We start from the raw sequence: 15,142 nt of genomic DNA on the forward strand, positions 1-15,142 counted from the left end.
GCTCTTTTCTGTTGCAACGCATCAAGTGGAGGATATTATAATTTTGACAATTAATTGTAATTAACGGTTTCAAATTAAAATGATTAAAATATTCTTAATAGATAGATATGCAAATAGATCGAAATCCCGATAGCAGGTGGAAGAAGACCAGAAACAATAATGTAATTTTAAAATTTTATTTTATTTTTAATTAATATAAATATAATTTTTCTTAGCACCGTTAGAATAATCGTTATATTACAGGCATTTGTACAATAATAGAGTTTTACAAAAAATATATCAAATATTAATTTTGAAAAAATATTCATGCAAAATTCAGTAAGTAAAAGGATATCTATGTAAAAAAATTTTGGATTCAAAATGGTCGCACACTTGCATTCGCACGCGCACCGTCCTTCAGCCTTCAGTATCCTGGAGAAAAGCCAAAAATCTGAAACTGAATCGCAAATCCCCCTTTCTCTCGGGCCCTCCATGGCGAAGGTCGCCGAGCTCTTCCTCCTCCCCTTCGAGGAAGTCTTAGAAGGCGAAGGCGACGAAGACGAAGACGTCGACATAGAAGACTACAACCCCGAAACCCTCGACCTCCCCCCCTTCTTCTCCTTCGATCTCCCACTCTCCCCTCCTTCGCCTACCTTCGATTCCCCCGGCCTCATACTCCCCGCCTTCTCTTCCCCATCCTCCTACCCCTCGCCCCGCAGCCGCGCCGAAATCTTAGACCCCGCCGACTTCCGCGTTCTTGATGGGGCCGAGGACATGGGCTCGGATTACCTTGGCCTGGGCCCGGGGTTAGGGTTCGACGACGACCAAGAAATCCGGGGCGGCGCAGATTTCTTCGTCGACCGCCACGGGAGGTCCGAGCACCCTCACGACGCTCCCTCCCGCGGTGGGGAGGGCCTGCGAATCGTCGGACCCGGATCCGATTCGGACTCGGAGGACGAGCAGATTGCCGCCGGAGGCTCGAATTCCGATGCCGGCGGCTACCGATCGGACGATCTGCCGTCCCCCCTTTGTTGGGACTGCCTCCGCATCGAGGACGACCGGAGGGGGGACCTGGATGAGGATTTCGAGTGGGAGGAGGTCGATGGCCGCCTCGACGAGAGGGAGGTTCTTAGCATGATGGTTGGCGACGACGAGGAGTTATCGGGATCCACTCAAAGAGAGGAGGAGTTATTGGACGTCGAGATCGATGAACAAGAGGCGAGGAACCTTAACTGGGAGGTCCTTTTGGCCGTCAACACCATCGGTGGAAACTCGTTGATGGAACTGGAGGATGCCGAGTCTTATCTCGGGGATGAGCGCGACGATGTCGTCGACCCCTCGGAGTATGAGATCTTGTTCGGGCAATTCACCGAACAGAACAGCTCGATCAAGGGTAGCCCTCCGGCGGCCCAATCGGTGGTCGAGAACCTTCCGTCGGTTGTCGTTACCAAAGAAGATGTGGCCAACGATATCATCTTTTGCGCGGTTTGCAAAGATGAGATTTCTCTGGGAGAAACAGCGAAGCGGCTGCCCTGCTCGCATCACTACCATGGGGGCTGCATTGTGCCGTGGCTTGGGATTCGGAACACCTGCCCTGTGTGCCGCTATGAGCTGCCGACCGATGATCCTGAGTACGAGAATCAGAGGGCTCGAAGGGCCACTTGTGCTGGATCGATGGAGTCGTCGTCGAGGGCCAGGTATGGTTTTGAAATGTTCCCTGAATCTTAGGACTTGTATGCAAAACAACTTCTTCCCTTCTTGATGATGATGGTGGTGATGATGATGATCGAGGTAATTTCCTGATGCTGTTGTATTCATGTAATAGGGAAAACATTGAACCTCTATTATTTTCTTCTTAAGATTTTAAGTCGGGTCATTTGAAAATTGGTTGATGAAGATGTTAAATGGTTTGTAGTTTTGTATACAAATCTTTTCTGACTAAATGTAAATCATTATTAGTGCTATCATATTTCCTGTTGCTTTGGGTTGATTGGCTCTTTCTATGTACTTGTTATCCATCCAACCATGACAATTGTTTGTGAGAATATCCCTTGTTAAGGCTGATTTGTATTTCTGAAGAAATTCATTTTTAATCTGTTCTTAATAAGAAGGTGTTAATCTGGTGCTTGTTTATCAGCTTGTGTTGCAACAAAAAAGGTATTTAAATCTGTTGCAACCAGGCTCGCTTAGATCAATCGAGAACTAATGTTATAGCACTTCATTAAGAGCAATGTTACAGTAACTCAGAAAAAATACTCAAAAACAGTCCGCCAGGTGTCTTGCACCAATGACTTTGGTTAATTAAATGGCACGCTTCATGATGTCAATTTAAAGGGGGGCAATGAGTATACATCACAACAGCAGAGTTGACTTTTTGAGTGATATTTTTGAGTTATCTGACTCCATCTTGTACTCTTGACACTAGAAGGCGCAAGACTATTCTCAATCTATATGAATGGAAGAACTATTGGTTGGTGTGAGAAGCCCATAGTTTTTCTTTTTCCTTTTTTCGCTTTCTTTTCCAGGGAAACCCCAGGGGTTGGGGGGTGGGGGAGCGAGGTTGGGGGTTTGGGGACTTGGTCTGGTGTTGTAAACATTATAATTATGATTTAAAACGAGAGAGAGAGAACCTTGAATCCTTTGTATTACTTTATGTCAAGTTAATCTTGAGGTTCCGCATAACATTGTATAAAAACTGCATGCAGCTGAAATGGACAGTCACTCCAATAGCATGTGATGCAGTCATCTATGCAGAGTGCATCGAAAATCCATGAAACCTGCAATATCATGTGTATGTAAATAGAAGGTAGCATTGATGAAGAAAAACTTAAGGCGTGCTATCCACCATGGGGAATAGTAAGAAGATTGCAAAGCAATTCTTTTTCTCAGTTGTAAAACCAATTGCTGCTATAGAGAGAGCTACTATTAAACATATTTTTGGTGGGCACACTATTTGAATATATTTGATTTTATCCATATCAATACTAGACTCCGAGAACAATGAAAGAAAACCATGCTGTTATGAGGACCTGAATGTTTTGTTTTAGGTTGTGGAAATCATCACTGCTCAAATCACTGCCTGTCAATTTTTTTGACTATGGATTGTCATATTTGAAGCATTAAATCAGATTGTCTTTCTTTCAATGCTTCTGGATATTTCAAGCTTCCTGCAAAGGTCGTGCCTGCCTTTTCTTCTCAATTTTACTTTTCAAAACATATTTGTGGCTTACTTGCATTAATTTACTTCTCATTATCTATCCACTTATTTTTACACAAATTGCTTGGAAATTGGGTCAGGGGATTGCGATGGAAGAGCCTTCCTCCAGTTTGCTATTCAGTCATACTTAACAATCATTCTATTATGATACCGTGGTTTCCTTGTTATGAAAGGGAGAATTGTTGTTTGAAATATCAAGTTCTCTTTTAAGATGTCTCTTTCTCTGTTGAGCATGATCGCAGTTGATAGGAGATGAACCATCCAGTAGAATTGTGTCTTTTCAAAGGACTGTGAATTCATTGTTGTTGCAGAGCAATCTTCCAATGGATCTCTCACAGAACCCTTTATTTGATTTTAGGGTTGATGTCTTAGATTTCTTTTGTAGATATGGTTTCTTCAGGGTTTTGATCCGGAAGATTTTCAAATAGAAGGGTATGAAGTGCCCTGAAGACAAAGCCTTGGATCCATCTCAACTAGCCAAAACCAAAGAGGAAAAAAAGAAAGGATAAAAGATAACTATAGATAAGTAAAGTTGAAAAACCAATAATTTTTGTTATGTTTTAATAAATTTAGATCTATACCACATTTTTTCCATCTTTAAACCATTAAAAGACTTAAAATTTTGATGCGAAGGCCACTGGTGGTCAACTTTTATATGTGGAATGAGATTAAAAGAAAAGGATTTCCCCCCCTTTCCTCTTCTTTATCTGCCTTTATTTTACTTATTTCTTTGTTACTTTTCCTTAGTTATGCCAGAAAAATCAATTTTTCAGGCTTCTCTCTCGCAGAGGTAGGATGGGATTAGCGGACAGGTTCTTTCCTCTTCTTAAAACTGGTGACCCCTCTCTTTAGCAATCAAAGGATTTGTGTTCGAGTCTTGGGTTATGCATCCTTCTATATTTGGGCCCAGGTAATTATAGTGCGGGTGGCTCTCTCTCTCTCTCTCTCTCTCTCTCTCTCTCTCTCTAGCAGGTATGTCTCTTGCCTTGCTTCACATGTTGTGTAGCTCTGCATGTCTCAATATTTGTATATATGCACACTTCTAATGCTTATAATGTTTCTTCTCTTGAGAGTACATTAAGTATTGCTGAATCAAAATTTGTTTGGTGAACTTGTGTGTGAATGTGCATGGGGACACTCCCAAATATTGAAATACCGGAAGCATGACCTTTGACTTTTAGCAAATATGCAAGATAATTGGCAGTGAGGCACATCATTTTGACGAGAGGAGTCTTGCTTTATCGGAACAGATTCTTGTATTTACTTCAGGCTTCCTGATATTCAGGAAAATGCATTCTGCACCTGATCTGCTATATAGGCAAGTTTCCACTTAGAGAGGATTCACTCTCAAATGGTATATAATTTTGGTGATCCAGTAACAGTGAATTAATTAATGATCCACCGGAGAAGTCTAATCCTAAGTACAGGAAGATGTCAGTGATGTATTGCTTAAAGTTGAAGTGATTTTAGAGGTTTCAATTACTTTTGATCTCTTTTTATTGTTGTTGTTGAAGCGGACTTGCTTTTAGGTTGATGCATCTACCCTTGCTTTATCTTTCTCAAGAAAAAAAGCTGATGACTTTAACATCTGCTGGAGGCAAACCCTTTCTTTTAAAAGTGTATTAATTTTGGATTCTTCTGCAAGCAGCGGACTGTGTTATCCACCTCTTCTCTGAAATTGGCTTAACAGTCATATTATTTAGGAATCGTTGGAAAGCACTACTTTTCTTTGAGTTGGATCTCAGTTGCTTGTAAATTTTTTCCATCTCGCGGTGATATCTACTTGGAAAAAGATTATTACTTTCTATATTATAAAGAGTTTGAATGCTAAACAGGTCGTGGCACCCAACCATCTAACCTTTTTATGAGTATATTATAAAGAGTTTGAACGTAAGACAAGAGCTGGACCTCAACCATCTAACATTTTTATGTTAGACAAGTTTGAATGCTCCCCGACGTCGTCGTCCGCTTGCTTAACGAAGGGTCGGGGGACCCGGAGCGGTAGCCGGGAGAGGGAGAAGAATCGGCGGCGGCGGAGATGGGAAGGGAGGTGGCTTAGAGATGCGTAGACGGCTTGATCATGGAGATGTTGGCTTACTGCGACCGCTTCTACTTCTCCAAGCCTGAGCTCGGCGCTCGCTGGATCAAGGCCATCGGCTTCTAGGTCGGCCATCAGCTCACTTGCCTCTCCTCTAGATTTTTTTTTCTCAAAAAATCGATCAATTTCTATAAAAATCGACTTCTTTTCTTCCAATCATGTGGGAAGTTAAAACTTGCGAAGATAAATCTCACTTCTTTTAATAAGTTCTTCTGCGTATTTGTAATCTTCTTGAGTTTTAGGGTGTAGCCTTTTAAGCTGTGGCGCTTTTCATTTTGTTTCTTGGTAATTTATAAAGAATTGGGTTCTTTTTGTGAAAATTAATATCAGAGCGGAGATGAATTGCACTTATTTATGATATATCTCTTGCGGGTATATCTACTCTTCATTACGTTTTAGTGCAAAATTTTAGCCGTGGCATCATGTTAGAATTGTAGAACAGTGGGTTACTTGGAGCAGAAGTGCGGGAACAAACACCAAACAAAAAACAGAAAAAAAAATACTGAAAAAAATAATTAGGAAAGAAAAAATTATTTAATTAAAAAATTGAGCCATAAAAAGCTCGCTCTCTTCTTCTTTCTCTTTTTCATACTACTAAAGGAGACAACAATGTTCCCCTTAAATAGTGAAAGTGGATCCTAGATTCTTCGGTGTTTAGCATGCTGAATTTTTTTTTTAAAATCCATGGCTGAACCTGATCAGATTGCCTACGTACCCGGAGATCAAGCCATACATAGTTTTTTTTAAGTTTCAAAAACGCAGCGGAAAAATGAATCAAACAAATTAATTCATGCATGCTTACAATATCAAATCTAGAAATCAGCGCCTTAAGAACACATAGGATTATGTCGGAATCGTTTAAACAATTATACTAAAACTTTTATGCATGATTAACTATCAAATCTGAAACTTAAGAACTCTATTCCAATTAATCTCCGCATATCCATCGAATGGATTCTGGAGATATCTCCGTGAGGAGCCCCAAAAGAGGGTAAAACCTTGGAAAATCGGACCTAGACCTTGACACCATAATAAATGATTAACGCTAGATTAATACCTTTTATGATGGGTGAAAGTTGTGGATCTGATCCTTGACTTCGCAGCCACGCACACGAATGACCTCTACGAGAAGTACATGCGAAGCCCTGAAGAATCTTCTTCCGCAACAGTGCTAGCAGCTGCAGAATACTTGAAGGCTGAAATCTGCTCGCCGAAATTCAATCAACTCTTGATCAATCGTCTTGAAGCAGATGGAGATAAGGTTTGTAGGGAAAGTAGAGGACTCAGATCTGATCTTGAATCTTTTAGATATTCACCCTAAAAACCCTAGCTAAAATGGAGAAGAAAAGGAGGAGGAGGCGTGTGAGGAAGAAGGCTGCAAAAGAATTGTGTTGCCGGCGCCTATCTTTGACCCCCTTTAATGGCATTCGAATTTCATTCAAAATTCGAAAATTAGCTCCTGAAATCCTCCTTTAGTTGGCGCATCAATGGAATAGGAACAATCCAAATTAGATCTCAACCAAATTTGATTTAAATCCAAACTTTAAACACATGCGCAACGGGGGAGGAATTAGAAATCCATGTGGCAGAATTTCTCCTCTTCTTGTCGCACATATTTCATTTGAAATTTGAATTAAATGATTCAGAGGTTCACACGCCACCTTGGAAAGTTATTTGACGTATGAAATCATTGAATATATTGCTTAATGTTTGAATTCAAATTCAAACATCAAACAATGTCGCTATGTGTCATGCTAGGGTTCCATGCGCTATGTATAATTTTGAATTTATTCAAAATTCATGAAATCCAATTTCATGTCACCACTAATTGCCACATCATCTGAGCCTAATTTTCTTGGGTTGTACCTAATCGAATTAGGTCAAACGTGCATTAAAACAAAGCATTTTAATTGAACCCGATCTAATTAGGTCAAACTCTGATTGAGCTCAAATTGAATCCAATTCAATTTTGGCTCATCAAACTCAATCAAATTGAATTAATTACTTTGTGTTGGACCTAATCCAATTAGACCAATCCCCAATTAAGAACAAATTAATTTAAAATTAATTTGATCAACTTAAGTCTTTTTTGTTCTGACCTAATCCAATCAGGTCAAAATCCTGATTGAGCCCAAAGTTGAATCCAATTCAATTTGGCTCATCCTTAGCTCAATTACTCAATCAAATTGAGTTTATTAGTAATTTAATTACTAATTAATCCTTCAATAATTACTTTAATTATTTTATAAGATAATTTGCCAATCAAATTGACCAAATTACCTCTGAATGATTCTTAATCATTCATCAGCCTTCTTGATCAATCAGAAAACTTCTATGCGCGTGACCTCATAGGTTCGAACCTAAGCCAGTAGTATAGGACGACTTCCTACACTAATCGATGTAACCATCTAGCAATGGTACCCGACATTCGGATAGGCCGAATATATGCGAAGCAAATATTCTAGAACCCTGGACTATAATTACTGTATAATTCATCTCTTTGACTCCTAATGCCAGGATGACTTAGAGCTCACTGTCAACCCTATAATTAGTACATCCATTATGTGATTAACTTTAGATATCCCGTGACTCCTCACTGGGATTACCTTGGCCAAGGTTTTGCTGAATTAATCACAAGACATTATCTCCTGTTTCCAGGAGGGGTTAATTCCATCTTAACTCACAACTGACTACGCAAGTACTTGACTACACCCAGTGACCTTCCGTCACTGAATTAGAAATTCAGGTAGTCCGGTACTAAAGTACAGTGAGTTGCTTGCTAATCACTATGGTGATCTTAGGTCTGAGGGATACTTATACCCATATCCACTCGGAACATGTCTCGACAGTAGAGTGTTTCGAAATTGGTCACATTCAGTGAAATGTACTCCTACACTTCACCTGTGTGGCATACCAGTGTCTCCACACTCCTTAATTAAGAGGACAACCAACGTATATATCACACAATGACCTAATCTCGATAATGTTGTTGTCCTTATAACAACATATCATTTGGTCGCGAACTGGTTTAGGGACTCGAAGATAAATCCTTCTTTATCATTAATAAGTCCTAAGGACTTCATCATATAAGAGTTTATTTGAAGATGTAAAATGATGAATAATGCCAAAAAATACTTTATTGATTTGTTAATTCATTTGCAAAATTCAATCATCAACATGCTGACGACTGACATTTATGATACAATTCCCAACAAGAGCATCAATGGGTGGGAGGTTTGATTCCTACTCAAATTCAAAAACCAACACCAACTAAAAAATAATATTAGATGACTATTTTAGAAGGAATAACTAAGTAGAATAAAATTAGAAATAGAATCCTAAAGTTATTAAAACTAATGACCAACGATTAGGATTTAGCAATGAATCTCAACACTCTCACTCATTGCAAAGTCTAGTCTAATAATATTGAACTTGTCTATGTTGTGAAATGCTACAACAACCTTTGTCATTATTATCGCATTAACAACATGTAACAACTTGTCAAACCAATAATTGAATGGTAGAACTCCTTCAAGGGCTCGAATACTAACTCCTTTGTTAGCTCGTTATTTTTGATGCATATATCAAAATCGACGATGTTCTGCAATACTTTTCCTTAGCATTGACTCTATAGTCACAATGTCGAGATTTGGGCATCAAACTTCTCCAAACGAGTATCAAGTTGCTAGTTATAATCATTGCTTACCAAAACATTGGTCATTACCTGCACACCTGTAAAATCAATAGTAAAGCTTTGGCTATATTCACATACATCCACTTGAGTAGCTTTGAGTATCTGCATGCAATTGGCTTTTACATATAAAATCAAATTCTTGTACATCGAGTCTTCTAATACCTCGAACTTTGAAGTAGCTTCAAAATCAATTAGTATACTAAAACCCTTATCGAGTACAAAGGCTTGACATGAATCATCTCCACCAAACATATCTTCTTTCTACTTGATCTCCGAAACTACTTCAAGATTAGTCAGCTTTTCAACCTCATTGTTGACTAAATCTTCATAAGAAATATTCAATTTTGGATAGCCGGACACAAAACTCTTCTACATTATTTGATTCCTTAGTAAGGATCTCTATAGACGGATTAATTATTGCATCCTTTGACTCTTCCCGAGCAACTTCAATCATGATCTTTTTTGAACTTAATATAGCATCCAAGTGATCAAGCTCCTCCTCTTCCAGATTTTCTTCTGGATCTGATTGACCCTCAAGCTAATCAATTTTGCTATGCTTTGAGTCTTCAAAACCTGAACCAGTATTTAATTGATCAAGTTCCCCCTATTCAAATTTTTATCTTTAAACCTGTTCTGATCTTCTTTCGAATTTTTAGGGAAGCATGGACTAAAATTCGCTCTTCAAGCAACTTTTAGATGTCTCACCTTGTTAGAACTTGGGCGGACAACCACAAAAATATCCCACGCTTTCTTTGGCTCTTGTATATCTTGGATATAGAGATAATTTTCTTTATCAACTAAAAATTGGATAATCAACATTATCTTCCTAGATTTTAGATTCTACTTGCTTCTCGTAACCTCACCATTGAGAGTATCTGCTGTTGGCATCATCTTTGACTCATCCGAAATATCCCATAAATCTTTTCTTATCAAATAAGACTTGACAATAGCCTTTCAAATTAGATAACAGGTGTTGTTCAACGTATAGAGAGAAGTGGTAGTAGCAAAAGCCATATTGATGTTGGTGAGGTCAGGTTTATTGAATCGATTAAGAAAGAAGATAGTAGCATCAACCATGGTGTTGCCCAATAGACAACCGGGGGGGGGGGGTGAATTAGGTTTTGAATAATAACTTTAGTTTCTTTTCTGAATATCAAATGAGATTATGAAAGCTTTCTTGATTTTAATCTAAGAAATAAATCTTAGCTATAAAGAAAGCAATGGAAATGTGATACTCAAGGAACCACAACACAAACATAATAAGTTTTATAGTGGTTTGGAGCCAACCCTGCTCCTACGTCCACTTCCCAAATTCTTTTGGAAATTCTACTCTAATCTTTCTGATTATAGTCAGTTGTTTTACAAGCTCACAACTTAACTTGTTGTTTTCACAAGATCACAACGAACTCAGTCGGTTTTCACAGGATCACCGACTACAACCAAACTAATTATTTTACCCTGGATTACAATCTAACCCAGTTGGTTTTTCTTGGTTCACCAACCACAACCTATCTTGCTGGTTTTACACTGGTTCACCAACCAACCTTGTTCCCCTTAATTCAATCCCCTGATTGAATCAAGTATACTAACAGAACATAAAAATTATATAATTACAGCACAATAAAAATAATATTAAAGAGAAAAAGCTTTCAAATAGATTTTATGTTGAAGTAGGATATGGCTTCTTCTCTTCTGGATCCTCTCTTGAATATGCTGGTGGTTGAGGATCAGTTAACCGAGCCTTGAATGAGGAGAGTACTCCTGAATTTGATGTTGGGGCAATTACTCCTCTATTTGCTTTGAGAAAGGCTCCAATCCTTTTTGGTGGATATAAACTTGAATGCTCTTCAATAGATACTTTGTTCTTGTCTCCTTTCTCTTTTTAAACACTTTTCAGAGGCCTCCTTTTTGAAAACTAACCATTATAAAAGGTGAAAGAGTCGTTCTGACTCAACTGTGCAACCTGACAATATGACCATTGAGATTGGAGTCGACTCGCGCGACTTGGAGACGACTCGACTGTAGCTGGAGTCGACTCATTTTCTTCGGGTGACGACTTCCCCACTTTATCTTTTAAAAGTACTTACCCGACTATCCTCCAAGAGTCGGCTTGTGATATTCTGGAGACGACTCACGTCTTTTAAGTGTCGGCTTGATCTCAGAGTGCCAGAAACTAATCGTTCTGCCTTTTCTTGTTGGAGTCGACTCGCGTCATCTAGTGTCGGCTCGCCAAAAGTTAAAGGTGGCTCGCGATCTTTAAGTGTCGACTCGATCTCAGTGTGCCAGAAACTAGTCTTTCTGTCTTTTCTCATCAGAGTCGACTCGTGTCGTCTGGAGTCAGCTCGCCAAAAGTTGGCATCAGCTCGCGATTTTTATGTGTCGACTCGATATCAGTTACGTAGAAAAATAGATCTTCTGTCTTTTTGTAGGAGTCGACTCGGTATCAATTAGGTTGAAAAATAGATCTTCTGTCTTTTTATTGGAGTTGACTCGGTAACAGTCGGAGTCGACTCGATATCAGTTAGGTTGAAAAATAGATCTTCTGTCTTTTCTCTGGGGTCGATTCAATCTCAGGTGGAGTCGACTCGCGCTCTAAACTCGATAATTCTGCTTTTAGCCAATCTATCCGGAGTCAACTCGCCCAACCTGGATGTCGACTCGAGGTCGTGCCAGATACAATCTTTTGTGCCAGAGTCGACTCACGAAACCTTGGAGTCGACTCGAGTTCAGGGCAAGATAAAAATGGATCCAAACATTATAATAATTGATCTTTCTAATCCTGAACCACTTTCTAAGTCATTCTAATGTATATTGCAGTATATTCCCTGAAACACTCACTTGAATTCATTAGTATAATATAAAATATACTCAAGTATTTTGGGCTCATCAAAATCATATAAGGGAGCAACAATCACTCAACACATGGTGATTTACATCTCGAATCACTAAAACAAGAGTTCACACAGTTGCACCACTGCACAGTGAATTACTAGAAGCTCTTCAACTACACTAAGCTATCAACACACGAACCACCAACAATCAAGTCGCCACTCTAAAAATTTGCACTCCGAATAAATTTTATCGAAGTTGCAAATTGCTCAACTACTCTCCAACCTCGCTCTGATACCATGCAGAACGGTATGCTACGTGAAGTAGATCAACCGTGCCAGCTCAAGATCTAGAACAAACACCAAACAAAAAACAGAAAAAAGATACTAGAAGAAAACTAATTTAGAGAGAGAAAAAATATTTAATTAAAATATTGAGCCATGCAAAAAGGCTTTCTCACGCTCCTTACTAAGAATGATAACTCTCACTCTCTCCTTCTATCTCTTTTCTCACTCTTCGGAATATCACCCTGCTTTCTAGCTGCTTCCTTAACTAAACTTTTTTGGGAGCTCAATTTTCGTAGTATTATACCCAAATCCACTCCCACATTTTCTCACAATCAAGATAATGTAGGTTCTCCAAGATTCAATGACCATGAATCTGTGCATGCCCTTTGGCTTGGTCATGTTTTAAATTTCTTCATTTTAAATATACACTTGGCTTCATATCATATGTTTGCTATTCCTGGAGAGAGGATGCATCCTGTAGTTGATATTTAGGCTCACATCCTGTCATGTTCTCTTGTTTATGGTCAGATACACAATGGATTGCCCAAGGTTCAATGATCATTTGGAGGCTATCAAGTTTATCTGCAAGGATTTCTTGTTGGAGCTATTCAAGAAGCAAATCGATAACTTGAAAACTAATCACAGAGTAATTTCAACAAGCAGATTGATAACCTCAGATACATACATATATATTTAGATTTGTGCATGGTTATGTGACAGCTCGCTCGACTGTATCACAATCTGGGTCTTTCCACAAAGAAGTGCTGAACGCGCATCAACACTGACTAGTGTCGGCCTCTCTCTCGAGAGCTAGGTAGATGTCAGGCTCCAAATGGACAGACTGACATTTTTGTAATTTTGATGGATCAGCTGATCTGCTTTGTTAAAATCACCACTTGTTTCAAAAACTTAAGCTGATAGGATGAAGTAGATTTATTTGTTTATTTTATATTTTTTTACACTTCTTCTCACATGTGGACCAGATAGGGTTTAAACTCAGGATCTCTGCTCTGATATCCTGTTAAAATCACCGTTTGTCCCAAAAGCTTAAGTTGATAGAATGATGTACATTTATTTATATTTTTGATATTTTCTTACATGTTTTATGGGTTTTTGTGTACCACATCATATCATCAGTTTTCGAATTTTAAGAATGTCGATATCGCAGATACACTGTTCAAATGCAACGTGCTAAGGAATTGCTGGTTTCTTAACTGATCAGCAGGTTCATTTGTGGTACACGTAAAAGCTTGATTGGTGCTTTGTTTGGAGCAGATATAAAGCAAGGGCGGTTCCGGAGGAAATACATGTTAAAGTTTCTTTCCTTTTAATTCTTTAGCTGTGAGTCGGCAATATTTTGTTTTGTCTTGGTTTGAAAATCGTAACATTAGCATCACAGTACATTTTAAAATGAGATGCATATTTTCGACCATATCGATGCGAATGCTGAACTGACAGTTTTTCCTAAAATTTGGTTTGTTGGCTAACCTCCAACAAGAGCACTGGAGCGACTATGAATAATGCTAGGTAGCAAAGAAAAACGAACAAGACACTTTTCCGTCTCTAAAATAGGTGATGTGGTGGCTATCCAGATATATACAGTCCTCTATGGTGCAAAACAAGCATTGTAGAGGATCCAAACTCAGGTTCGGTCTAGGAAGTGTCACGGATCTACAGCTCAAAAGCTTAAGCTGTTGGAAGATAGAAACATCCTTTTTATTAGTCAATATGATACTATGGCAATTTCTCCCACCAACTTATGATGTCCACGTCAGAATTGGTTCCTACTTCAGAAAGAGAGGCTTACAAATGGCTCGGGTCCTACTCAACCCTACCAGATTTTTCTTGACTTTGGTATCTCCCAAAGAGGGGTTCATATGACCAATAAAAAGTTGTAATACACAATGGGCTAGGTTTTTATACTAGTTTTCATGTGTTTACAGCCCAAAAGCTTAACGTGTTAGGAGGAGGATCAGTCCAGGCTAATAAAAAATTAAGATTTTTTGCATTAATACCCTCCTAAATATCGAATTTTGCATGAATACCCTCCCAAAATTGATATTTACATGTATACCCTCGTAAAATACTTGTTTTGCTATGTTACCTTTTTTTTATCCTTGTTTTTGCATATATACTCATACCATCTAATGCCGTTAAAAATTAACGATTAAAATGACAAATATTTTTAATAGATAGATGTGCAAACAAGCTTGGAATGCTAGAAATTGTACTTTCCACTGCATTAACTAGAACACCGCAGCCTAATGATCTTTTTAGGTTCCTCGTTAAGCCGCACATGTGTCCGGCCTCTACAGGTATCCACACGAGGATCTAATCATCTGAGATAGGGTCTTACCAGAGTGCTAGCCTCTTGCAAAGACTTCTCATGACTATCATGATATTGGAAGAAAAATTAACAACATACCTCTTTGAAGAAGAACCTTTTCTTCTTCAACCTTGCTTGCAATGGAGGAAGATGAGGGATGAAGCTTTAAGTATGGATCTTCCTTGCCTAGCTCCCGTGGATGAAGAGGAAGACGAGTCCCCTTGCTGCCGTGGAGAATGAAGGAAGAAGAGAGGGCTTGAGGCGTGAAGGAAGAACCCTTTCTTCCTTGGCGAGTTGATCTCTTCTCTTCCCTTACTTCTTCTTCTTTCTTTCAACACTTTGGAGAAGGAAGAGGAAGATATCCCTTGCTACCATGGGAGGAAGAGGAGAAGCCTCTTGCTACCGTGGGAAGGGAGAAGAAAAGAGAAAGGGAGACGTGGAGAGAAAGAGGAGAGAATTGCTCCATGATGTCTCCCTTGCTACCCTTTTATAGATTGGGTTTAGGGCTTCTCCTAATCTTATTAGGAGTATGGGATAATAACTCACCCTTGGATTAATGCCAAGTGTCCAATCCTTGTGCTCATGGCGCCATCAAATAGATACATGACATGTGTCCATTTAATCAATTTCCTAATCACATTAGGTCTTGATTAATTTCCTAGATAAGCCTAATTCCTAATCAAATTAGGACTTAGGCTAACTCCTAATCACA

The 15,142-nt window shown here is 38.9% G+C and overlaps 1 protein-coding gene across 4 annotated transcripts; it reads left to right on the plus strand.

Moving 5' to 3' along the window:
• The first annotated feature begins 417 nt into the window (after positions 1-417).
• Positions 418-5,507, plus strand: LOC103712744 (E3 ubiquitin-protein ligase CIP8-like). Of its 4 annotated transcripts, XR_005512210.1 has the most exons (3): positions 418-1,676; positions 3,027-3,154; positions 3,970-5,507. XR_005512210.1 is itself a non-coding variant. In XM_026806800.2 (2 exons), exons 1-2 carry the CDS (start codon positions 472-474, stop codon positions 3,100-3,102), a joined length of 1,281 nt encoding a protein of 426 aa, XP_026662601.2. In that variant the 5' UTR covers positions 418-471; the 3' UTR covers positions 3,103-3,962. The 4 variants fall into 4 exon arrangements, 3 of the variants coding, with proteins under 3 accessions (XP_026662601.2, XP_017699679.3, XP_026662602.2); XM_026806800.2 differs by lacking the exon at positions 3,970-5,507 and having other exon boundaries at positions 3,027-3,962; XM_017844190.3 differs by lacking the exon at positions 3,027-3,154 and having other exon boundaries at positions 419-1,676.
• The last annotated feature ends 9,635 nt before the right edge of the window (positions 5,508-15,142 follow it).

Source organism: Phoenix dactylifera, chromosome 1, assembly GCF_009389715.1.
Source record: "Phoenix dactylifera cultivar Barhee BC4 chromosome 1, palm_55x_up_171113_PBpolish2nd_filt_p, whole genome shotgun sequence".
Lineage (NCBI taxonomy): Eukaryota > Viridiplantae > Streptophyta > Magnoliopsida > Arecales > Arecaceae > Phoenix > Phoenix dactylifera.